Source organism: Aptenodytes patagonicus, chromosome 7 (assembly GCF_965638725.1).
Source record: "Aptenodytes patagonicus chromosome 7, bAptPat1.pri.cur, whole genome shotgun sequence".
Taxonomy (NCBI): Eukaryota; Metazoa; Chordata; class Aves; order Sphenisciformes; family Spheniscidae; genus Aptenodytes; species Aptenodytes patagonicus.
In genome coordinates, this window is record NC_134955.1 from 64,068,166 (window position 1) to 64,095,264 (window position 27,099).

At 39.1% G+C, this 27,099-nt stretch overlaps 1 protein-coding gene across 3 annotated transcripts in view; it reads right to left on the reverse strand.

The window, feature by feature from the left end:
- NUDT14 (nudix hydrolase 14) overlaps positions 1-25,746 on the reverse strand; it is a 66,248-nt gene extending 40,502 nt beyond the window's left edge. The window contains exons 1-3 of one of the 3 annotated variants that reach the window (XM_076345596.1): positions 25,610-25,673; positions 3,224-3,292; positions 862-923 (exon numbers count right to left, since the gene is read on the reverse strand). In XM_076345596.1, the coding sequence (XP_076201711.1) occupies positions 862-912 (51 nt within the window). In that variant the 5' untranslated portion in view covers positions 913-923; positions 3,224-3,292; positions 25,610-25,673. Of the gene's footprint in view, positions 1-861; positions 924-3,223; positions 3,293-24,956; positions 25,026-25,609 lie in introns of those variants that run through there. The other 2 variants (XM_076345595.1, XM_076345598.1) reach the window with 2 other exon arrangements.
- Between the last annotated feature and the right edge of the window lie 1,353 nt (positions 25,747-27,099).

Sequence of the window (27,099 nt, forward strand, 5' to 3'; positions counted from 1 at the left end):
TTATTAATAGCATGTAAACAGTTACCAATGATTCTTATGCTGCTTTACATACTTTACAGAACATTAATTCTAACCAGTTTCTGACCAAGTATATCAAGCTGTATGTAATATCTCTATCTTATCTTTAAGACAAAAATATTAATTGCTGAAACTGATCAAGATTCATGCTTTTAAAAGCCAAGTAGCCATGATTACTTGTTAAACTGTTCCATTCCATATATCCTGATCTTTGACAATGCTCTCCTATCACCACAGTTACAGACAGTTGGAAAGAATTAAAGGTATCAATGGTCAACGTCACTCCCAAAAAAGAGAAGTATCTTTGTGAAATACAAAAGCTCTCTCAAACCCTTAATGCTCTTCATTTTAATAAACATATATATTTGAATTATTTTAAAATAGTCCATTCTCCAATGTCTAAAAAGGAACAATCAAAGTATCTCTCAATGAAGTGAGAGAAGTAAGTATAATTGAATGCTGGGAGATCTAAACACTGACGTCGGGAAGGAGAAAGGAGTATATTACTACATTTGAGAAAGATTTAAAAAATTATTCTTCAAATAGGAAACGTCCTGTGAAGTTTTATAAAGACAAATATGTCAAAAATATTTTATATTAGCTTTTATCTGTTCAGAATAGCAGTTCTGATGCTGCAACAACCTTGTATAACACATACTTGATTTGGTAAATCTTTAATCACAGAGTAATCACGCTCTAGTTCTGTGCTCAGTGATCAGGTTCTGTGATGTTGCAATGCTGAACTAGTGCATATAGTATGTGTAAGTTAATAAAGCTGTATTCCAGGAGAGGCAGCATGTGAGACAACTTCGTTTCATATTACACAGAAGACAGATTACTTACATAAGCACAAATTGCGTAAGAAAGCCGTATCAGGTCAGATGAGATGTCCATCTTGCCTGGCTCTAACAGCAAAAGGAAAATTTAAGAACAGAGGAAGCATACAGCAATGCTTCCCCAAAATACTCTTCCAAGCCTTTGACAAAAGGCAGCTGAAGGGTGTCAAAAGACAATCCCTCAAAAAGGCATCCAAATTAAACAGTCCTCCCCTCATCCCGAAAAGCAAGCACTAATAGCCATTTCTGTACTATTTGAATGTGCAATAGTGTGTCACAAGTCCTGCTCATCTTGTCTGTAAGACTGACTTGATAATGGCATTGACAACTTAGTCAGAATTACAACAGTATGCTACTAGCTTGACAGTCTGCACAGGAGAACTCAATCCCTTTTGGTTCAAGTGATTCCAGGACAACCACGCACTGCAAAGAGCTCTCTGCTAGACAAGTGTTGACAGTGGATGCAAGTTCCGCAGATGTGACTCCTACCAGTGGAGAGCTGTTTATGATGCCACCCATACTTGAGATGTCCTCCTTCCATCCTTGAAATCATTCTCCTAAGGCTCTTCCTGCACCTGCTGATTGCCATAATTACAGGCAGGAGCCTGTTCACACTGTCTGTTACGGATAAGTTGGACTTGTTGTATTGAAGCCTATAATCAAATTACCATTCTTTTTCCCACCTACACTCTCTCTATCTCTGGCTAAAATGCCTTAAGAATCACTGCACCAGGGATATCTCTGTCTTCTGCTTTCCTCCACTACCTTAGGCTATATATGTCTGAACAACATGGTCAAATTGCTGTCAGGATACCTATGCAAAGGATAACTTTTGCTTACTAGAGCAACTTGCCTAAGACTTAGCCCAGGCTAACCAATAAAGAAAATAAAAAGGACATGTTCTGCTAGTGATGTAGGAAGAAACATTCACTGGCACTGATGTTATGGTGATATGGGGTGTGCTCCACATGTGACAGACCCTGGACATGCTCTGAAACAAGTCACCTGGGAGTTTCCCTCTACACTTAATTTGGGGCAGCTTGAATGCCTTCCCCTATCTTTTCCCTGAGGGCAGCACCCATACATGGTCTGCCACCTGAGAAGCTCTTGAATCAGCTCATAGGTCAGGTAAATGTGTCTCCACACATACCAGTACTCAGCTCAGTGTTACACTGATACCCCCAACCCAAACAAACCAAACCCCCCTCAGTTTGGCTGTGGTCTCTACTGTTGTGTACAGCCCTGCTGGGACTCACAACAATTTCTCTGTAGATGCAGCTTTTTCAAATGGAGGGAATAAGTACTTAAACACAAGTTTAGAGAGGCAGATGTAGGCCTTTCCTCAAGGACCATCTCCAAGGACCCTCCCAAAGAATAGGATCTGTTTATAAATAATGGAAGTGAGTTAGATTTGTGGTGCCCCAGTTACAAATAAGACGACCTGCACCTTTCCAATGCTACTGAGTTTCAAGATGAGGAAGAGAAAAGGATAGTGGTGCAGCAGGCTGTGCCATGAGGCTAAAGGTATTCTAGGTACAGTGCCACACTAAGGGCTGACATGGCAGAAGTCTGTAAAATCATGAACGACATGGAGATGGTGAATGTGAAACAATTATTCACTATTTCTCATAATACAGAAGCACTATGCCATAGTTGGCTACCTGAGGAGAAAGGCTAAGGCTTATCTGGGCATTGAACTGTCTCCTTTCAATGAATCAGTGCTAAAGTCCAGCAGCTGCACAGAGATGGTTGCCTTGCTTGTTTTATGTATAAAACAATTAACTGATAGCTTCTGAAACACCTACTGTATTACATGTATGTTTTAAACACACGTAATTAAAGGTTTATACTTCTTAGATTTTATTAGAAGTTTTATTCTGAAGAGTAAACCGAAAACATGTTAGTGTAACAGGTGCAAGAACACTCACAAAACCTCTTTAAATGCTTCCTTTAACTCTATGTAATAATTGTTTCACAACATCACACAAGGGTGTCTAAAATAACTCCTCAACACGCAGGTTTACAGTAACAGATTTCCTGTAGTTACTCTGTTGGGAGTTCAGACCATTCAACAAATCAAAATTTATGTTGGATTTGCACTGATTTAAATGACTTCTTGTAATGACCTCTGGACAGACAACACGTGACTGAAGCAGAAACAATCTTTACCCAAAATCTACGGAAAGCTTCTCCTGTCTTATGTGCTTTACTTAAGTATTTAATAATTTAAAAAGCGACTGAATTAAAGGCACTGCCCTATGTCATCTCCCATGTTTAATCACAGAAAACTTCTGCTTGGACAGACAAAGCCAAAGTTGCCAAGAACTGTAAAGTCACACCAAAACCACCTCAGTAAAAAGGGTTCATACCTTGTATTACGGATTTTTGAGGAGACTGGTAACAGGCCACGCAGGCAGATCACTTAAAATGTTGGAGACCTACATCCAAAATAAACAAACTAACTTCACATATGCCACTAAAAGAGAAAAAAAAAATCTCGGTGACAAAGATTAGCTTCTTACTGTTTACATTACAGGAGAGACAACACGACGTTTGGCGACCCATTGTGATAGGCACTAAACATATGTAGTGGGAACAGTTCCTGTTCAATGATCTTACAATTCAGTTAGAGCCCAGGCAAAAGTTGGTGTAAACAAACAGAGGCAGTTAAGGGAAAACGACAAATACATTATGGTATAGATAAGCTACATGCCCAAGTTATGAGGGTTAAAATGACAAACAACAGTCATGATCCCCTAGCCTCTACCAGTTGGACTGGGTTTAAAGCAGTCATCCAAGAAGTAAATGTTCCATGTTTGCGAAAAAATCCAACTCGAGAGGTTGAAGCAATTATAACATAAAAATAACTCTGTCCTCACTGCTCCATTTACTCTGTTTCCACACTCGTAAGATACAAAAGTAGTTAATGTCCTTAATGCAAAGGGATTATGACCATTCTTCATCCAATAAAATAACAACACTATAGGTAAAGAAAAACAGATAAGAGAATTGATTGGCAAATAGCGGTCTTAAACCAGAGTCAGCAAAGCCAAGCAAGTGTGCGGTCCCTGTTTAACGATTTACATGTAACAAAGCAGTAAAACTTCCTAGAGGAATAACCAGATTTTGCTTTTGTCTGTTCTCAAAAATTTTTTTAAGGTATGAGGGTATTTTTTTTCTTTAAAAGCCTGTGTAAAACTTGTTTTTCTATTGCACTCATTTTCACATTCAACCAATCTTCTAAAAATTTATCCACACAGTTTAATATCAATGTGCACAGCAATGCCTCTATCTGGAAGTTCGCTACGCATTCTCTTATTGAGGTGTCTACTTGTTGCCCAGAATCGCATGGCAAGAGAACACCAAACTTGTCACTTTATTAGATGGGTTTTCGTCAGGTTAATCCAGATGAGCAGCACGCCTGGGGAATCAAGTAACTGACTCATGAAGACAGACAAAAATCTGCAGCAACGCAGCCAGCTCCTGCAGCCTCCTGCCACCTTTATTTCCTTAAGTGGTCTTAGCTTAATGCTTTTCAGTCGTATTCAACTTTTTATGACCAATAAAAGCTGCCAAGAGGTAAATTCGCAATAAAAGCAACTCAGTAATTCATTACTTTTTGATTTATAAAATATATGCTCCTACAATGGGAAAATACGCCCTGAAGGTGTGCATTAGCTGCTGCTTCTCCTTGAGTCACAGTTCTTGAGCTAAACAGAGTGAACTTCCCCTATTGTAAACCCAGCAAGATAGGAGATACTGGATGATAAAAGTTCAGCCTTCATCCCTCTGTAAATGAACCTTTCCCTTCCTTTCTCCACCCACTACAGAAGAAGTGCTCCTATCAGTTGACATTTCCTTGTTACATTTCTTTTTTCAGCTTAATGGAATCTGATGTCACATCTGTAGCACTTTTCAGTGGAAACATATGAGGATTTATAATCTAATATAAACCATTTCTTGCCAGCTGAATTATTAATGCTATAACTCTTTGTTATATATAATAAATACATAATGTTTCCAGTGTCCACAATGATATGCCCACAGAAGCTGTACTTCCAGGCAAATTCAAGACTGAATACTTTTTGCTTTTCACTTTCCTATCATACAATTAGTGACCAAATTACCTTGCACTGTCTTGAGTATTTTTCATAGTATTTTCAACACTGTGCCACATACAAAAATTATGTAAATAAATAAAAAAATAAACCACCAGCTTTGACCCCCAAAAATCCATAGATTGGGATTTTTTTAAAGAAATAAAGAAATAAAGCATTAGTAGTCAACATGATACTGTGAAACCTGTATGAAGAACAGAAATCAAGCAGAGAGAGACAGCTAAAGCAAGTTTGGACTTGTGAAGTTTTCCAAATAAGGATAAAATAAAATACCTGTTCCATACAGTTTAAAAGTTTCATTGCTTCCTGTTGAGTATTTTTAATTGGATTAATAAGTTAGTGGGGTGGTTTTTTGTTTATAGAAGCTAAAGGGCTGCCACGCTGTATCTAAAAATCTTCTTCATCCACAAAAAAAACAGTGCAAAGGAACAGGCAAAAATTCAAGGACAATTAATATTCAACTTTTTCATCTAAAAGAAAAACCCTGTCCTGAACAGACTATTTTGCATATGAAATGTTTGAAATAATGACTTATAACAGGTTTTTTGTCTACTTTAAAGGTTTGATTTGTGATAAGCAGGGAGAAAGCTGTCTTCTTTTTATATAATTACAGATTTCATAGAAAGCATTACATATCTTTCAAAATGAAAGGAAGCACTTTCAGCTGGCATAAAACCATGCAACTCAGTTAAAAAAAATAAAATCAATAAAATCATTCTAATTTGCATTAGTTGAGTGCCTGGCACTCTTTTTTCCTTTTGAATGTACACATCAGTATTAGGGAACTGTCTTATGCTTGGCTATCATATTACACAACTACTAATTTAAATGCAAAGTGTTGCTATTACACTCACTCAGTCCTAGGGTGCAGTCCCCTAACAGTGTAAGTCAATCGAAACCCAGGCTGCCCCTTTTTCTACCCCAGCTGCACATCTCTGCTCTACCCCTACCCCATCATTGGCATTTGTGTGACCACGCAGCGAGCTTGTTCTGGGAACTGATCTGATAAAAAAAAAAAGTGCTCTACTATAAAACCTGATGAAAAAATTGATTTTTAGTAGTTAACATGAATGTAATGCCATTATATACATACCAAGTTTTCACCAATGACTATTAAACAGAACAGCCTTGTTCTATTTATTCCAAGAGGATAGAGATGTATCTGATAAGGAGCGTTCTAGAGAAAGACACATGCACACAAAAAAGCCTAAATTACAATTTCAGTCCACACCCGCTAATCCACTCCATCAGACTGCACACACTGGAGTAAACGAAGCCTCATCTTCAAAAGCAATTTGCAGAATTACTTGCTGATGTTGAAGAACTACTTCAAAAGAGTTTAAGTGTTATGGAATTTTACTGGTTTTTAAACAAGCCACTGTTTAAGCTCAAGAGGAAGGGGGGGGGGAGTGTTTGTTTTTTAAACAAAGCTTGTAAGATTTCATTACTGAACTATCCAGAATGTTTATTTTAAAAGCATCATGATTACAAATAATGGCATTTTGCAGTTTTTAACTTACCTGTATTCAAATGTTTCAGTTAGAAATTACTGTTTTTACTGCCTATGTGGAATCTGCATCCAAAAATACACAAACTGATGACTTTTCAACAACATTAAAAATGAACGTTCTATCTAAAGCACAAACACTACTGCTGTGAACTGGCTTTAATTGACAATATTAGCAATTTTGTAAGTAAGACTAAGCTAGCGAAGTTCATGGGGACAAATCATCCCATACACTAAAGAACAACGGGCCAGCTCCAGCTGACACAGCAGTTCTGGGCAGGGCAGGGCAGGGCAAAGCTGCTGTGGTCTCTCCACCACACCCGTTTTATGTATACGGATCTTGAACAAGAGACAGAGGTGCTCAGCTCTATGGGATAGCAAACTCTTTGAGGCATGGACTTGACCTCTTCTCTGAAATTAGCTGGAAGACATAAAGGTACTTCTTGAAGAAAACATAATGTATAGCAGTGGAGACCACACCAGGGATACCTCAAGAGACATAAAACCTAAGGTCACAGACTGTAATTTTTACAACCCATATCAATTTTCTCTTCAAAGTGAGGGTTATTCTGGTAGGAGTTTGTAATGAAACTGCAAACAGATGGTTATGGCAATACAGTTTACTGTTCAAAGGTGCAATTTTTTCACACTTTAGGAGGTAAAATAAACAATGGAGAACGCATTAATTTATTCAACTGTTAATGCAATACTGGGCCAAGCCACTTTGTTCATTTTATGTACATCAACTGCCAGAACAATTACAACTAAGATACTTGATGTGTAAGTAAACTTTCTCGTATAATCCTCTGGAAGTTTACTTTTCAGGTCACAGTTTGTTTTTTGTGTGTACTTTTCAACAATGGAGTTGTTGCAGTTTAGCTTGGCATTCAGCTATCAGTACGATCACTTACCTTTGAATGAAATTTATAAAACATGAGAATTAAGCATATCTAAGTACACTAAATTAAGTCAAATCTCCTTTCTCTCCTTGTTTTTCTGTTTTTAATATACATATTATTAAGAACAATTGCATATACATATCAAACACGCTTTATTCCAAGGAAAATACATAGTAGCATACTGAAATCTATACTACAAAGAATAAGGATATGGTGCTTGCATTAAGAAACACGATATGCACAAAGGTCAAATTTATGACTTTTCTCACATCATTTTACTGCCAGGTCAGCATATAATTTAAGGTTATAAGTTGAGATACAGATGCGGCTTTCCTAGTACTGAGTTAACTCCAATTCTATTGAAAGGAACCAATTGCTAATAGGTAGAGTTTTCAGACTCTGGTGTTATTGTATATAAATGATAAAATTTAAAGCAAGTATTCAACTTCTCTGTGTTTTACTTAAATTCCTGTCATATTATTAAATTTTGCTGCATGTATTTTCCCATTTTCACTAAACTGTTTTCCCTTTGAAGTCTGTGACACACTTTCTTATTTTGCAGGGATAAAAGGAACATACACTTTCCATATTTACAAAATTACTAACACTACTTTTTCCACAAAGTTATAGTAAAACTTGAAATCTGAAATTTTGACTGGACACAGTTAAGGAATATATTCCTAGTACTGAAAGATGATTTAACAGATAATAGTATCACTTGCAAACTGTGTATTCAGCTGACGTGACAGCAAAATACTTTCCTGTAAATAAGTACTGTACTTTCAAACAGATGTATTACACATCTCAAACAGCCACTTATATCCATACTTGCTGAAAACCTGCACAGCAAAGGCCACCTTTGTAATCTTTTCCCTGTATTTTTTCTGTTGTTAAAGAAAAAATCTCACACAATTTACTTGCAAAATTACTATCAAAAGGACAAAAACTCAGGAAATTTAAACCACTAAGACCTCTTTTGCCATACTTTCTGCTTAATCTGACCTAAATCAGCACTTCCTTCAAAATAGCATCCCCCTCCCCTTTCCTTGCTGTCTGCACGGTCTCCTGCGTGCAAACAGCACAAACATTTCTGCAACCACACACTGAGCCACGCTAAAGATGTCACCTGGTTAAACCAACTCAGCACAGAAAAGCTTCTCCATTGCCAGTCATGTTGCCGCTGCACAAAGGTATGTGCCACACAAAAGAGGGGACAACTGTACCTGTAATTTCACGTCTCACATTCTACCATTCTGTTCTGCCAAATAATTAAGGACATACTAGACTTGATGACGTTCAATGGGATTAATACACGTATCTTTGAAGAGGATCAGAAGATAGAAGCAATTGAGACAATTGTCCTGGGTAAATGGTGATCAGAAATTGTAACATTTTGTCTTCTGAATTCTGTATCAGGACAAGCAAAAGTGATACTAACATTAAAAGCACATCCCCGTGGAAAAGGAGCATGGAATGTTTTTTTCTTTAGTCTATTGTACACATGACACATCCAGTGAACATTAAGGGAAATGAAAAATAAAATCCCCTGAGCAACCTCAGAGGCTGAGAATAAAAGCCAGGGAAATACCTCAACCAGAGAGCTGCTGAGAACTCCTAGGTGTTCTGTGTTTCATTTCTTTTTCTGGAGTTTTCCTTATTTGTATAAATTGTTAGGTGTCATTGAGTTAGAAACAAACAAACACGGCCTTTGTAGTTCAGTAATAAACGAATCTGAGGAACAAGAGACATGGGTTCATATCCCTGCTCCAATTTATAATAATTCATGAACAACTCCAAAAGACGAGATTTAAGAAAGCACTTTGTAGCATTCAATAACCTTCACTTTTAAGGTACTCACTGGAAAGAGGGAAGATCTGAGTTTAGACTTTACTCTGAACCACCGTCATTTCAGGCAAACGCCAGAACCCCCAAATAACATCTAAACACCTTTATTGAATAATGTCATATTCTGTGGTAGGATTTAAACTGCTATGTTTGTCCTAAGATTACAAAACTATTTCTGCTCTGCTACCTGATGAAGTCTTAGTGAACTTCAGTGAGACTTATTCCTGCAAATTCCTTTGGAAAATGGCACTTACTCTCCTAAGTCACTAAAGGCAACATTTTCCAAACTACTAAATTTTACTGAGAGACAGCTAACTATAAGAAAAATAAACTTTGTTTTAGATTTTTTTTAAAGAGACCAAAAGAATGAAAAACATCTCCAGGAAACCTGTTTTAATCTTTTCTGGTCCATTGGCAGCTGCTTCTTTTGACCACAGAGTTACTGACATAAAGGGCCTGACTGTGAAGTTTCAGATGAGTTATGTTTAATGACAGGCAGGGGAAATAATTCTGCACTCATCATAACAGACCTAGATCAATTATGTCTGTAGTAGCTGCTTCAAGATAGAGTGAGATTCAATATAAAGTACCCATTGCGAGTCCGAGACCCCACAGTAGATGAGAAATTTCACTTCATATTCTTGAACTCCTTCCTGTACTCATCCTGTGCGCTCGTTAGTCAAAATATCCTTTCAACCCCTTAGGAAGAGGACTCTCCAAATGATACATACTGGACAAACACTGCTTTGGTCCAAACCACATTCCCACAACTTGTGATTCCCCTGACTGCTTACTGGTATAGCACCCCAAAGAACTGGGACTGCTGAAGACAACCGCATGTAGAATCTCTGGCTCAGAGAGGCATCCAGCCCACTGACTTTGCCAAGATTTAGGGCTCTCACCTCATCTCTGCAGGCACAGCAAGGAGAGAAGCAAACACAAGTATAGCAAGTAGAAGGAGAAAATGAATCTTAAAATCATCAGTCCCAAGGCAACCACTACGCCTACAAGCATAATTTTTTCTTTGCTACCCTAGGTCATGACCCTCACCCAAAAGAGGAAGGAAAGAAACTGTCCTTTCATCATTAATTTTGCTATCCCATTCAGGAAAACAACACTGACAACACCATAAAACCACAGTTTAAGTTGCCACTGGTATTTCAGCCAAATGCTAATCACCACCATCAATTGTCTAATATTTCTCATTAGCTCTTTAGTCATTCTAACAAATTCCACTGCAACTTATACAGCGTCTGATTAAAATCTTCTCTGGTTGACAAAGAGCCAGCAGAAAAAAAACCCCATCCCTCTTCTACCACAGTACTGGACCACTCCATTTTTAGATAAATAAAACTCCATTCAAAAACTATGCAGTTGATGAATGCTGTTTTAATTTCAGAAACAAAAACTACTGACTATGTCACCTGAAGCAGAACACTGATAAGAAAAAGCCTGTGTATAGGCTGTTGTATCATTAAAATTGGATTTTAAAAAAACAACACAGAAAACAATGTAATGCATGACTTCAAAGTTACTTGGTTTTGCAAATGCACCTGTAAAGCAATAGCATGGATAGTGTAAGTATGATTTTAAAAAGTAATTAACAAATTTATTCATTTATCTATAACTTATGAAGGACAAAATATTTCTGATGCAGAAGTCAAATCAATGCAGGAACAATATAGCTCAATGAACTATACACCTTGCATCACACACCAGTCTGGTACATGCCAACAAAGAACCAGCATTAACAAGATTGACCAAGGTTGTTAGCAAGCAGCACTTGGGAGATCCTAAGTTTCAACAAAGTTGGGAACAAAGCCAGGTGCAGCACCGCGATGTCTCCATGGTGAAGTAAGAGCAGGGAAGGACGCCTCCTACACACCAAGTCTCATAGGAACTCAAGGTTACCCCTCACTGCAAATGTTTTCATAGACAAGGTCCCAGGATCTTTAGCATGTCTCCTCAGCAGTACTGAATACTGTGAGCACGTTCAAACTATTTATTGCCGTTTCTGTTGGCTCCTTCAGCAGAATACCAAGACACCTTAAGCTCTAAGACTTTATCCTGAGCATGCAATGGCATGAACCCAGCATACACAGAAGAACCTAAAATCTTAGACAAAGAATGAAGGTCACAAATTCACTCCACAGATTCGGCAGGGCTGGTCTGAGAATGAAGAATTAACTTCCACAAGTATTACAGACAATTACACACTTTCCCTTGCAAGAGCAAGACACACTTTTCTGACCAAAAAGTATGCAAAACATAGCACTGCAGAAAGTTGTTTCTCTTCTCTTTCATCCTCTCCCCAAGGCACAACTGTTAGGTGTGGTTTGTCATCCCACTTAATGCACTACTGGAAGGCATGCCACTGCTCTATCATAAGGGCTGCAGAGGAACGTACAGACAGAGGGGAGGGAAGACACAATGCCAACTGGCATTCATCTGTGTTTTTTTGAGAAATACTTCAAAAGCAAATATTCCAACAGTTTTTCCGTTTAGTGAAATAGTTTCCCTGACTACCTTTTTTCAGCCCCTGGGTGTGATTAAATCTCTACTCTCCCACCCCCCAACATAATTCTTACACTTAAATCTTGACATTTATATTATTACTTTTACAAATTAATCTTTCTCTATGGAGTGTACCATAATGCTCTAGGGAGGCTTGTACATTCCCGTGAATCTTGTGAGAGCTCTGCCAAGAGGTTTTAACTCCTAGACAGATCAAAGAGAAAGAAACGAGATAAAAAGAAACAGGGTTCTCCAGACTGACAGGTCAACCATCTCTCCTCAACAAGAAAAAAGGATAGTTTACAGAAACAATCAGAGAGACAATCAGGTTGCAAATTTGACGGAACTATCCTGTAAAGTACTATAATAGTCGTTTCTGTACTAATGATTACTGACTGGTTTCACTGAATAGGAGGCCAATATTCTCACTTTATTCTTTAACTTATCTGAGCGGTACAAATCAGATGAGTTACGGATCAAATTTTAGGCCGTACAAACTGCAGTGCTATGGAAATGTCACTCTAAAGCGCAACACAAGCCTTGCAGACAAAGTAAGCCAGAAACTGCCTACCTATGTCCAGTATTTTAAAGTGTCAGAAATGTTACAATGCTGAAAGCAGAGTGTTAAGTGCAGACATATATATGAAATTCTAAGACAGATTTGTCAAAAGACTTGATAGCCAAATTTTCTTCTAATCCTTTGAATTTTCTTTCAAAAGCTCAACAAGCTTAAGTGACCAAACAATAACAAAGGTATGTCTTAAAGCCAAAACAAAACTGAATGAAGTCAACAGTGATAGTTTATTTCAGCAGTTCAAGATAAGAACATATACAAGAGCTATATAGTTTCATATCCTAAATAATTTTTTGAATTATTTACAATGTTATACTCATTATACACATTTACCTTTTTCCTCTATTTTTTCCACATCTTGACTTCCAGCTCAGTTTGTCAGAACATGTAATTTCTGGTCAAAAAGCACTGAACTGCTGCGACTCCTATCACCTTACTTTCTAAGTAAAAAAAATCTTTAGTCAAATTCCTTTAGACTTTGCCTAAACTAGGATTAAGTAGAAACAATGCAAGTGAAGACCTGGCCTCACCAATGAGAGAAGCAAAAATACCATTGCATTCAGCAAGGTTGGAATTTCAAAAGTTTACAAAAATACATGCTAAGGATCTTAGTGTCTGGCCTTTCATAGTCCAGACCCATTTATAGTCTAGAACCTTTTTATGCAGCAAAACAAAATGCTACATCCATTCCAAGTTCACAGATAACTATTATAGCTAACTAAAACATCAGCTAAAATGACAAATATCATTGAAAATAATCCTTAAAATAATAACACCAAGTTATCAAATTCTGTGTAGTTGATTGCATAGTCAATATTCCTTCTCCTAATTTAAATGATCTTGTACATCATTAAAATCTTATGGAATCACTCAAATAATGTTATGCTTTTTCATTATATATACCTTTCCTAAGCATATCGTGCAGAAAATCCAGTCATTACAGTCATCACATATTAGGCTCTTGGGAAAAATAATTTTCTGCATTAAGAATCAGTTCTAGAGTGAGAATCATGCATAGACGTAGCTGTTTAACTCCAGAAAGAACTCATGAATTAAAACTGAAAATACAACATTGAACATTTCTGAAATCTTAAGATGGATAGTGAATAACGCACGGTGTGCTTTATCAGCTTGCTGAGGAATTCTTCTAGTCTTTTAAAACAATTGTTTGTATTTGCTTATTAAATATGCACCTTATCATATGCAGCATGACATAGCAGAAGAAGCATTTGACTTAAAAGAATGAAGCTCAGTGTCTCAGTGGAAATGTTTTCTATGCACACTTTTTTTCACTTTTTTTTTTTTTAATTAGATCTACACAACTGTAAAAAACACACTATTTACTGTCTGGGAGGACTGTGGAGGGAAAAGAAGGTGGAGAGAGGAGAAGGAAAGTGAGAGGACCAGGTTCCAGAAGAAACACTCACGCAATTACTAGATGATACACAAATGCACTCTGCACACACTGAACACATAGAACATATACACTGCAGCACAAAGAAAAATAACTATTTCAGAAATACGTAAGAATTTGAAGCACTAGGTAGTTAAAGATACCAGAAGAAGGTATCCCTAAATACAGGGGAAAAAAAATTAAAAAGCACAGTAACTACCAGCTACATTTTTATGCTTGTCTACTTTTCCCTCTGCATATTAAGGGAAAAAAAACCTCCTGGGGAAAAAAAAAATAATCTTGCACACATGCACACACACAGAGGGTCACAAAAGCTATGAAAGAGATACTTAACACAGGTTCCTGAGCAGAGGACAAGCCATTAAACTTTCACCTTTAGGTAGTTATGATGATCTGATGTCTCTTTTATGATATCTCCCATTTTTTTAATTAAAATCTACAATGTGTTTAACAAGCAATTCTTCCATCAATCTTTGATGTGTTTTACTTATAAAGCAATGACAGTTTTCAGTTCAGTCTCCTCAAAGTTCCAGAGAAACCATTTTCCACTCACTTGCTTTGAAAGCCATTAAAACAACTTGATGAAGAACAGCAGCAGGGGGCTAATAGAAGCCAAGGCTTAGTAACAATCTTTAGATTTTTCTCCTAAGACTTTCTCACAGACCCTCCTCACAAAGATCCTCAGGGCTTTTCATCCTTTCCTTTCTCCCCACCCCCCCAAAATCAGTTCAAAGTGACAGATGCAACTAGCTCCAGGTCTTGCTATTTTCTTAATTTCACTTTTACCTCTCAATTTTGCTAGACTCAACTGAAATATGATTCCCATAGAGGTGGTCATCTCCTCATATCTTCCCATTGGGAAAAAATAATACACAGAAAGATTCAAGAAGTAACTTGGAAACATCTTCTAACCTGTCATCTATTCTGAAGAGAGCACTGGTACAGAGAAATGTACCTGTTGCTTAAAAGTCATATACAACTGGCATTCAATTAATTGAATTCATTAGTGATTAATTGATTAGTGATTTAGATACAGTTCTATGTTTTACTGCAGTATTTCTGAAACCTTCATAATGACAGTGACCCTGTAACAGTTTAAATCTTGGGATATAAAACTGAAGAACTATGCAATCCAACTGCAAGTAATCTTCAACCACTCTTTAAAAATGGGAACTGCCTGTAACAAATGGTAAGTCCTTCGGTTATAGTTTCATGCAAATGTAGAAATCAAAGTTTTATGGAAAACAGAACTATTAGGATAGTACTTACGCTGATCAGAAGCAGTAAAGCATACTTTTTTATCTATGTTTTGCTTTGCTCACCACCATTTTATTTCTTTATTATTATGGCCACTTGAAGCACAATCTTTGTTGATCACTAATTTTGGGGACTTCCGGAACTCCAGAGCTCTACGGACTCTTCAATTGCTGTATTCAAGTGATGCTGCGGTCAAAATACCACACATGGCATTTCTGCAACATGAACACCTACTTCCACGCAGCAGGGCCATGGGACATACCTATTCATTCCAGATTCTAGTTACAGTCCCTTGTTCCTTTAAAACCTAGAGCTACAGCTACAGTACACATGGCTAGGAGCAAACAGGGACTCAAGGAGGCCAGATACATGTCTCCTCATCTTGAGGACAGGGGCAGCACATCCAAGAGATTTGAGGTCAGGAAAGACAGATGGTGGGCATTCCCATTACAGCTAAGTCACCTCTTGTCCTTACACCATTGAACTTTATGTTTTCCAGTTGGTGACTCCCACAGTGTGTGTTTCTACTTTATTTTAGCAAGCTTGTATTTGTAAAACAAACTGGGAGAATACATTGCGGAATAAACTTCTAGATGTCTGAGAACAAATCTTATCAATACTTTCTCAGAGCAACGTTAACAATCATACTTTCTCCATCTCCCCCTTCCACTAAAGTAATACACTGTTAAAAGGTTAATGTGAGATCTGTTTTTTAACGAGATTTTCTTTAAAAATTACAAAAAACCACCACAGAAGAAATTCTAAGTCAGTGAACTGATATACAGTCCTATCAGTAAACACACAAAAAGTTTCTGTTGGCTTTCTGAGAAAATTCTATCATAAATATTGGAAAAGGATCCATCAAGAATATCAACTAAAGAAGTTTGAGAGGTACAGAAACAATATCCTAAGGAACAGGAACAGTTATGTATAATTTTCTACAAGCATACAATTGCTTTACAGAATTGAAAAAATGTAAGGCTGGAAGGACCTCACAAGATCACTCAGTACAACTCTCTTATAACGGTGGCAGGATCAAACATATGTTATGTGAGTGCTATATAATACATGCCAGATATGGAATATACATCTGAGCATTATCCAGTCAGAGCCTCCATTCAGGCTGTTCCATCATTCTAACTATTCTACCATTTGTGCAATTTTAGGTTTAAAATAAATACTTGCAATACTATCTATGTGATAGCACTGTAAGAGTGTTATGCTAGAAGTACATGACCTAGAGTTCATCACGAATGCTACTGCGGAATAACCATTTAATTAAAATTACCATTAGCATTACTTCTTTCTGTATTAGTTTTCAAGTATTAATGCTTACTTCTCCAGGAGGGTAAACTTTTTTTTTCCCCCATATTTTCTATTTTCAGAGAAAGAACATCTCTCACCTTTAGGAGTTTAGCCTCATTTCCCTATAATGTATTCATCACCGCTCAGCACATCTGTCCCAGCAAATCCCATTTCCTGTTCTATTCATGAGGCTCAGCAACCTGGAGCTTTAGTGATTGCCGCCACACTTTTCCCATGGCCTTCTCACCTCTCACCCCCCCCACGCACCCCGCTCCCATTGTTTATCATCTGTTCTCCCCTGCTGCAAACTGCTGTCAGATGTTCACTTATCCCTAATCTTACTCACTGCCTTTGATATTCTTTCTAATCCAACAACCTGTCAACTGGGGCATCAGCCCATGTCCAGACCAGCTGCTCTGTCACAGGCCGTAAGATTCCCTCTCAGCTCCAAGAGGTATTTAAAGGATTTTGACACAGCAACCCCAACGTGAAACAAATAATTAATGCTGTTTTGATCAGTGATCAGGGCTTTAGTGTGACATGAGCTGACCACTGAGAAAAACTGAGCTTTACTTTGTTTAAACTTCAGTAAACTTTAGTGTTACTGTATTAACAAGATTTTGATCAATGTCTGAAGGACAGTACCAAAAAGCCAAGTTCTTTAACTTGTCTTAAAAAAGATGAAGAAAAATTAATCTGAATGCAAGTCAGAGGGGCAGTTAACTTTATATGCCTGCTGTGTAAAGCATGCTCATTTATGCAACATCGACCTTGTAGAGTTTTCAAAGCATGGGAGCTGACCTTTTATGAGTTACAGCTGAAAATACAAATGTATTTTAAATATGGCAGCAGTTGGGGTAAAATTGTTGTTTAAAACATGCTTGTATCTTCAGGAATATAATAAAGTATAGTTTCATCCCATACAGACCATCAAAACCAGACACTTTAAAGAATATTCCCATTTACAGAAAATGTCTAATTTCCATAATATTCAGATTTGCTATAAACACTTAAAATGTTACAGTGTTCATCTGCTTTAAAACATACCAAATACACATAATGTCATAGCTGAAATTATGATTCAGATGACAGATTTTTTTGTACTGGGAAAAAGAAGTTTCTGCTATTTAAGCAAACATATGTATTTTGATCCAAACTGAAAAACAAATAAAGCATTTAGTTGTTGAAGAACATGAATACTATTTTATTTCTCAGATCTAATTGCAACTACTACAAAAGAGATGGTACCAAACAAGTCAAAAAAGCCTACTTTATACCCTACAGTAGTCATATTTCACACACAAAAAACATAATAAAATCTCAGTAATGGATTTTATAACATGGTTCATTCACTTAGAACTAAACCACTTTCATTCTTAGGGCTTGTCTATACCAGGACATCAAGAAAATGAATCTGAAATAAGTACCTTGATGAACTTGAATTCTGCTAGTTAAACTCCATTAAACCCCTGTGTGGAGACAGTCATTCAGTTTAGTTTACTGCTCCCTTAGGGCACGCACTGGAAAGTTAACATGGATTAAGGTATAGGGTATGAATTCAAAGTGCAATTGTACTTTGAAAATGGTTTAACGTAAACAGAACCAGACTCTTTGTTGTAGAATGAGACATGGAGTTAATCAGGAAAGTCCTGTGTAGACAAGCCCTTGCAGATGAGGCTACTGGAATGGTATTGTCAAAGCCAATGGTTTTCAACCTCTTCATCTGCAGACCTGGAAACATCTTCCAGTGAAGCTGCAGCCCTTGGTAGCACATTGAAATCTGCTGATAATTGATCTGCTTTTCTTAGTTGATTCACGTGGATTACCTACAAGTAGCCAATGGCCCTCAATAAGCTACGTATCAGAACTTGAAAAATACTGCTTTAAGCTAACTACAGCTTACGTACCTCCTCCTAATACTCACTCTTAACTTCATAGCTATTGTACAGTAACCCAAGTAGTCTAGCTATTGATGACATTAAATGAGATTTTAATGTTCATTTATGCAAGTGTAGACACATTTCAGCCTTGTGCAAGGATGCTACAAAAGATGCTCGACAGAGCCTTATTCTTTCCAATAAGTGACATTTGCTGTCATAAGTTTGATAAATCATAATATGACTGACCTAAAAATGGGAAGTTTTGTCACTGCCAACTACTTTTCATGTATTTACTTCGAAGAACCCTATGTTCATTTGTCAAAGCATGCTGGATAAAGAAATTAAGACTAATACAACATAATATTCACTGAAACAAAAACCGGTACTAGTGTTCTTTTCCACTACTACTCTTATTAACTAATTCTTCTCATTTCCCCCTTTAGTAATTCATAAATGTCTCATACAAAAATGACTTGTAAAAATTTCCAGAGTTGAATTCAAGGTATATGGCAGAGCCAGAAGCAGATACGCCTAGATTCCTTAGTTTCTTTTCTTAAACCTGTGCTCTAATTGCAAAGAATACTGTTTCTCTCAAAGGAAATTATGTTCCCTTGGTATTTAACTCCCTAATGCTGTCATTGCAAGAACTTCACATTTCTTTTCCTTCACTCATATAAAAGAATTATACTGCACTTCAACCATAATTCCTGGTTAACACAGCAGCAGTCAGATCAGTCAGATCAAAAATCTGTCTCATCCACGATCCTACCTCTGACAGAAGCCAAGATGCCTAAGGAAGAATATATTGTTAAAATACTCTCAGCCTCCTGCAATTTGCAGCTCAGGGACTTCCTGAACTAGACGTGGTATGTTTGCATTTAAGATTAATACTACATACTGACGTAACAGACTTGACAAGCTGAAGAAAATGAGACAAATTTTGCAGCAAAAATGGCATCTCCTTTTATTGCACTACTGCTTTGAAAAAATGAACTGCAAATAAATGTATTACTCGGTAGCATATTTCCTACTACTGGAGCCTTTTGAAGATTCAACAGAAGACTTACCTGTTTGAACAGGTAACTTAAAAATCTGTTTACTCCCTCAACAGCATCATTTTTAACTGTCAAAATAGAAAAGAATGTTTTATGTTTATAAAAAAGCAGACGGAAGTTCCAGAGAATATTTCAGGCAGCTGGGCACATTCATGTTGCTATTACCATATAAAAAAAATTCTGACTGTAAAATCAGATTGTTAATATTATTGTAACACTGCACGGCTTTGCTTTTTTCATCTTCAAAGTTTTCATGACATTAATGATACAGGCCTCACTTCTCTCTGCATGTATACATAGAATCAGGGTTTTAATCTTCATGACATCTCCAAGACAGTTAAATTGTAAGGCACAGAAACAGAGCGGCTGCTCATGGTCACAAAAGAAAGCAGTAGCAAATCTAAGATTAGAAATAAGAAACTCCTTCTTCACTGATGAATTGCGCACTACTCCTGAGGTACATTTTCTACCCATTATAAAGTTCATGATGTGTTAAAATCTACAATAGTCTTGAAAATTACTTTAGAATGACTGTAAACCTCAAAGTGATTCTAATTGAATTCCCTTAACACTGAATGAAAACATCATGCATTAAAATGAAACTGAAGGGAGCATTTTTCCTGTTTAACTTCAAAATGAATTATTCTAAACATTAAATCAATAGAGGAAATGTGATGCTCCGGCACTGGACTACTCTGAAGTGTGGAAGGAACGTGAAGCTCACAAGAGAGCAAATAGTTCCAGTTTTCCACTACTGACTGTACAGTTCAGTCGATACGCACAGCGTTTTTGAGGTTTATCCCACATCATTGAAACAGATGCCCATTCACCATTCCACAGATTCGAAATACAAACTCACATATATACTGGGAAAATTACTGACAGTTGATATTAGTCTAGTAGCAAACTTCTGAAAGTTCCTGGGCAGAATACATATATATGTTTATACAATGCGAGGAAACAGTGGCAAGAGCTCCCTTGCCAGAACAACCTTCAAAAACAAAGCTATAAGAGTCTGGGCTAGATCCACAAAAGCTTTCATATGTGAGCTCTGGGCAAAAGTTTCTGCAACAGCTCAAGATATTATTCCCCCAGCTAGATGCTTCCCCCCAGCTGATGCTCTGCCCTGCCTTGAAGGATACTGTGCCCAGCACAGAGGTCACCAAAAAGAGTAGGCAAAGGCACTTCACTTAGCCCTATGCAAAGCTCAGTAATTTAGCCTAAAGGGCCAATGGAGGTGGGTTTGAACTGGAACAGCAGAGTAAGAGCTGGAGCAAAAGTACTTTCCCTTCTGCTGATTCTCAGAGGGTAATAACCGCTAGTGCAGGGACAAGCAATTGCATGCAGTAACTTCTTAAATTACTACAGCAAGATTCACCGAGCTCTGTCTGTCAAAGCCCTGTGTTAGAGTCCAAATCCAACATGCAGAACCACTGAAATCCCTGCTCAGGTGCTGATTAAGAAGACTATGTTGCATCCAGATTCCCATTTGGATACTTAATGCTGCCCAAAATCCTAACAACTCTGCTCAACTGTTACTACTTAGTCTACTTTATGACTTAGTCTCAGCAGAATTCTTAAACTTGGTATTTTTTTTGTCTGTCTTAATATATAGGCTAGTGCCTGGCTAACATACACAAAAGAGAGCTGAAGATTTACACACAAATGTGTTTCGCAGCAGCGAGCACACTCTCCTGTGATGTGGGAAGCAGTATTAATTGCAGCAAGATCTTGCAGCCTGACTCTACCACATCCCAGGGAAATGCCCTAGCCCTTGGGCATTGAGTTAATCTCTCATTAGCCATCCCTCTGGTCTCTTGAATAAATTATTTATGAAAAGCAGAAAAACTTCAATAGGAAAAAGTGAAAAGAGATTTACCATGGAGTTCTGGTAAAGAAGCCAATTCTTCAGGAGGTGATATATGTTTAAAAAAAAAAAAAGCCACTGCAGACAACAAATCAATTTGCACTTTGGGGGGAAGTACACATAAAACTAGCCAGATGCTACCCTGTATGTGAGACAAATGAATTCTCTTCTTTCAGTACCAAGCAGAACAAAAATACGTAAACAGAATTCGTACTGACAAAACGAAGAGGATATTCATCAGGCTATGTGAGGTACCTTGTCCATCTCTCACCCTCAGGCCACCCCACTTAAAATAACATGGTTTACTTGACTGAGGGCCCCATCTTGAGGAAAGGGTTGACAGCTGAAAATCCCAAGTAGAAAGTGAGGTCCATTTTGAGGAGCTGTTAGATGTCTATTTTGAAGAACATAGTTTTAAACTGTACCTTACTCCTCCACATTGTCCCTAACCAAATCTGCTTACAGTTTGCTGAATTCCACGACTCCCTTACTGCACTTCCATTTCTACCTTTGCACTATACAAAGACAGAACAATCATTTTAAAAAGTGGTTGGTACAGTAATTTGTCTAGAGCCAGGCTACTCCCCATAACTTGCATGCCTAACGCCAAGCTGCACGTTGCCTCCATCCACGTGGTTCAAAACCTAGAATTCTTTCAGACGGGTGTACGCTTACTTTCACGCTTTATAAGAAACATGCAGCGCTCATTACTTTTATTTAAAACAATATGGGTAGGCAGAGGAAGAGAAAGATGAAAGATGAAAAAGATACGAAAAGATCTCATGATCCTCTCTATTAGAAGAGCAGATCGACCATGGGCATAAATTGCTGTAACTTCAGGAACTCTAAGAATTATGACAATCCTCACTACAGTTAAATAGCCAGAAACCTACATTTTTTTCTCATGATCTTTTGGAAGAGTATTTCTATATGTAACCAAATGTAACAGGTCCAATCCAAAGGACAACTCAAGCTCTTGGAACAAGGGGAACTTAGGACTCGAGCACAAAGCTAGAAGGACACTGCTGGAGTTTTGTGTAACATGTTAGTAACCGCCTGACTTGATTTTAAGTACATACAACTCTGTTCCCGTGTGTGTCCACAACTCCTTGTCTGAACATCCAGATACCCAAGGAAAATACTCAGCTGGCCAAAACACTACTCCAATCTTTGGGCCTGCAATTTTGAATGTGTTAAGTGCCTCTGATGAACAGGTAGATGACCATCCGAGTCTCTGGCTCCACTCTTGATCAGGTGTGACCACAAGCTCCTTCAGATGCGTAACCTGTGTGGGCTTCAACAGTATTTCCTCAGCATTTTGTTTAGGTATCACCCCCCTTCCAGGATCCCCTTCTGATGTCTTGCAAATTTCTGGTGGTCTGCAAACCTGCTAGGGCAACTGTGGTTTACAACTCAGTGGGGTGCGGGCTGAATGGATAAAACCAGACTTGCAGGGTAAACTGTGATATAAATCACCTATATCTAAATTTATGTTTAACTGTTGAAAACTTAACTGGTTTAGCTATAGTGATGGGATCAAAATTACCTCCACACAAGTAGTGTAATTTTTACATGAAATGTCTTAGAATCAATGCTGTAACATACGTGTTCATGATGAAATGTCTACAAATCAATGCTGTAACATAACTGTTCATGAATGCTTAGAAATAATCTTAAAAACACATGTATTTAAAATTCTTTCAATTTCCTGTTTATACAGATAAGCAGTAGTTGTAAAAAAACAAACTAATAAAATAAAAAACTCTCATTCTATATACATCTTTGGACAGAGAAGTTATGTTGAAATATCAGTGCCTATTTTAGGAATGTATCTGTTTGAAAATAGATTTCAAAATCTCAGTCTTCAAGGCCTAAATTATCCTTCATCAATATTCTGTAACACAAAAATATGCATCAATTAATCTTCTTCAGATTACAATGAATTATAGGGGACATGTTATAGCTTCACAAAAAGTACCTGTAAGATCACCTCAAACCTTCCAGTTACAGCATGATGCCACATATTGCACAAATATCCAAACTAGTTTCAGTTTTCATAGTACAACAAATGCCATTATTGAAATTTTCCTCATTTAAATTGTTCTGTCATTCAGAAAGACTTTTTTATTAGATTTGGGTTAAGTTCAGCAAGCAGGTGCAGGGAATTCATAGAGAGGGGAAATTAATTTTACTCTAAGGTAAAGCACCAATTAGAAGAAGAAAAGTTTCTTTTCTTTTTCCAGCTAGTGAATAAAAAAAAGTTGGACAAGATCTACTCAGCATAAAACCATTAAGATCAAGGGCTAGATTTCAGAAATCATTTTCAGTTTTAGATGAGTGGTAGGATTTTCAAAAATTCTTAAGCAGATCAGGCACCTAACTCCCTTAGATTTAAGACACTTAACTGTTGAGGTATTTAATGGGGTTTTCAGCAGGCCTCAATGCCTTTGAAACAATTAGTCAGATGACTAAAAATATTTAGCGTTTCCTCTGGTTAGTAAGTCAGTTTTTAAATGCAAAATGTGTTTTTAATAAATGTAGGGCCTGTCTCCCAGGTCAGGTGTAGACAGCTGTGCATTCGTTGAGCTTATGCTCTCAGTAGGCTGGACCCAAGCCAGCTTCTGTACAGATGCCACACAAACTACCTTTTCACGTTCATTTTAAGACAGTGCTGCGGCCAAGAGAAACAATCTCTGCCCTCAACCAGCCCCCAAACACTCATCCCTAACCACCACATTACCACCTCCCCTCTGCCAGCACAAGCATTTGAATTGAATCAGAGACCTTGTTTAGGTTAAAACTAACTTCTTTTTTTGGCCAGATTAGGTTTGACCTGGACCAGATCTCTGATCCAGCTCACTATGTTGCTGCACAAACACTTGTGCAAGGAGAGGAAGTAGCAAGACGCGTAGAAAGGGCAAGTCTACTTCTTTTGCTGGCAATGCTGGTCTCTCTCAAATCACAGCACGTGACCAAACACATCCTTATTTCTTCTTTACCATGCTCATCACATTGAAGGCACTTGTAATTAATTACATTAAATGTAATTTTGTAATACTGTTTTGTACATTTTAATTAAATCCCATTTTTCATGTAAATAGAGCATGACTCAGAAATGAAAATGAAATTAAGAAGTCAGACTTGTCACTTACAAACTAAGCCAGCAAAAATTCAGAACATGAAAGAATGTTCCTCAGTTTTTATTCTGATACCTAAAAAGAAATAATTAATTCAGTGTAAAGCTTTCAGCTGTTCACAAATCAAAATGTTTTACTCATTCCAACCAATGAGAAGAGAGCTTTCTTTAGGGAAATCATGTACAAAATGTATTAAAAAAAGGTAAAAAAAGCAGTTCATCTGCTTTGATGCAAACTATTTGAACCCTTGCTTTTCCTTTTCTGTATCTTATCTCACTGTTGGACTTAAACACACGTCCTCCATACACATTCTCTCTTCTGCTTTTTCAACTGATGTGTTCAGAAGCAAAGCAAAGAAGGAATAAGAGAAGATGTGGTCTGCAGCATGCATTTCTAGGGCTGTCCAAATTATTCTGCATTTCCACTTCCACCCCTCCACCTGGGTAAAAGCTCATCCTGGACCGGCCAACGCTGCATCGTCAGTTAAAGAAACAACTGGTTTTCTGCATGACCTCGCTCGCACAAAACATTCAAGGAACACGCAGCACTTTATGCCATGAGAAGCGACTTTCCTTTCACGCCTTGCACTCCTGCCACTGTTGGAGGTACCAGTTCTCAGAAATCCTCTGAAAGGTGACTCACGTTGATATAAACATGTTAAGGGAAGGGATTTCCTTCCCCGCTTCTCACGTGCCGGCGCCGAGGCCGGCCTCGCAGCGCAACGGCATACCTTGTTGATGTACGTAACAACCTGCAGCGCTGAGGGCTGGCCAGCAACGGGCTCGATCTGCAAGCTATCAGCCGCACAGCAAGGCCCAAATCAAGAGGCGCCCCGCTCAAAGGTGAACCGGAAAACCAGAACGGGGTTAAGGAGACAGCCCCAGATCCCGGTGAGGTACCGGGCACCCGGGGGCTTGGCGCACCAACGGAGGGGCTGGAGTTTGCGGCACACTCCAAGGCAGTGCCCTTCACAGGCACCGGTCTTCCGGGCTACCTTCACTGTCCACCTAGAGCCCCACCTTCCCCGCCGGCCACAGAGGGCTGCGGCGGACGGGCAGCGGTGCAGCAGCCGCCTGAGGGGCGGTTCCGGGCGGTGCGGGGCGGGAGGGCGCCATCAGGCTGAAGCGCACGCTCCTCCGGCGACATCGCCAGTGTCCCAAAATGGCGGAGGCGAGGGGGTGACAGGACACCAGAAGAGCCCGCGGGCCGGCCGGCCCTTCTCTTTCGGCCTCCCGCCCCTCCGCGCCGCGACGAGGCGGGAGAGGCCCCACCGCCCGGCCGCGGCGGAGGGCAGGGGTGGGGGGACGGGATGGGATGGGACGGTCCGGCCGTGAGGGAAGGGGCTGGGCGGGCGCCGAGGGGCGAGCCGCCGGCGCCACTCACCTGCCGGTAACAGAGGCGGAAAGGCCGTAGGTAGAGGGAGGAGGTGCAGGATTTGAGCGCCAGCTCCTCGATGGCCTCCATGCCTGCCGGGGGCAGCGGCCGCCAGGAGGTGGAGGAGGAGGAGGAGGAGGAGGAGGAGGAAGGGGAGAGGCGCGCGCAGCCGCTGGCTGCCGGGCCGAGGGCGGCGAGCAGGGCCGAGCCCAGCCGGGCAGGGCCCAGGCGGGCAGGCCGCGGCGCGGCCCCGATGCGCGCAGAGTCCGCGGCGGTGCCCGCACACGGGCGGGCGGCTTGCCGGCTGCAGCGCAGGGCCGGGCCCCCGGCGCGGTACGGAGCCCGGCAGCTCCCTCCCTGGCAGGCCGACCCGCGGAGCGGTGACAGGACGGAGCTGCGGCGCCTTCCTGCCCCCTTCCCACTGAGAAGAGCCGAAATGCTGGGTTTCACCCCCAAAACGGGGACGCGGCAGCAGCACACAGGGGCCTTGTCACCTTTTACTCCGCAAAAGCACCCAAGTGCTGAATTTTGCCACAGGTCGTCCCAATCCTGGACATACATAAGGTTTTGCAGGATGAGGACCTTGCTGTTAAAAGCCCAATCCCTTACGCCTGCCTGCATGGCGTTTTCATGTCAAAATGGTATGAGTGGCATCGAAAATGCAGGTATGAACGCAGATTCATCGGTAACTGCAACGCATCATTCGGTACCTCTAAAACTTTTAGGGCCCGCTTCCAGTCGTGGCCACGCACCCAGCCTGTGGCAGAAGAACAAAATGCAGCTTCATTAGACTCATCTGGCTGTTTTAGCGACAGTTATAAAATAATTGCGCTCTCCCTTTTACTTCATTTTTTTAAATAAATCACTGTTAGGTTTAACGATTTCCTAATTTTCATAGGAGTTCAATCATCGTTATGCGACATTAGGTTAGATTCCACTTGGTGTTTTAATATTCCTAATAATGATTTTCTAGATTCACGAACAACAGAGCTCACAATTTGTTGTGGTCATTATCCCACTGATTTGTGTTCACTTTCCATGCAGATGTCCCAGTGTACAGCTATTTTAGTTGCTATATAAATCAAATTATTTTGTCAATATATCGACCGCACTGAGAATAATCTGAAATTTCTTGCATCTGTTTCTTTTTTTCTCTTCTAATCTACTTCCACTACATCACTAAGAAAGTTTATTATCTTGTCATGTGGTAGTAGGAATCTTAGCTGTATGGCTAAAAAGAGCAGATCCAGCAATTGCAAAACTCACTAAGAAGTAAATGCAGCAGCACTTACTTAAGCAGAATGCTTATCATCAGTTCTGATAATGCAAGTGACAAAAAAATGTTTGGTGGGACTGAAAAGTGGTTTTAAAAGTACATTTGCAAAGCTATGATAACAAATAGGCAACTAAATGTATTTTATTAGCTGACTTTGAAAATACTTGTGTAACTCTATTTGCATCATTGAAGATGTCCCTATATTTCTGTTTTTTCAGAATGA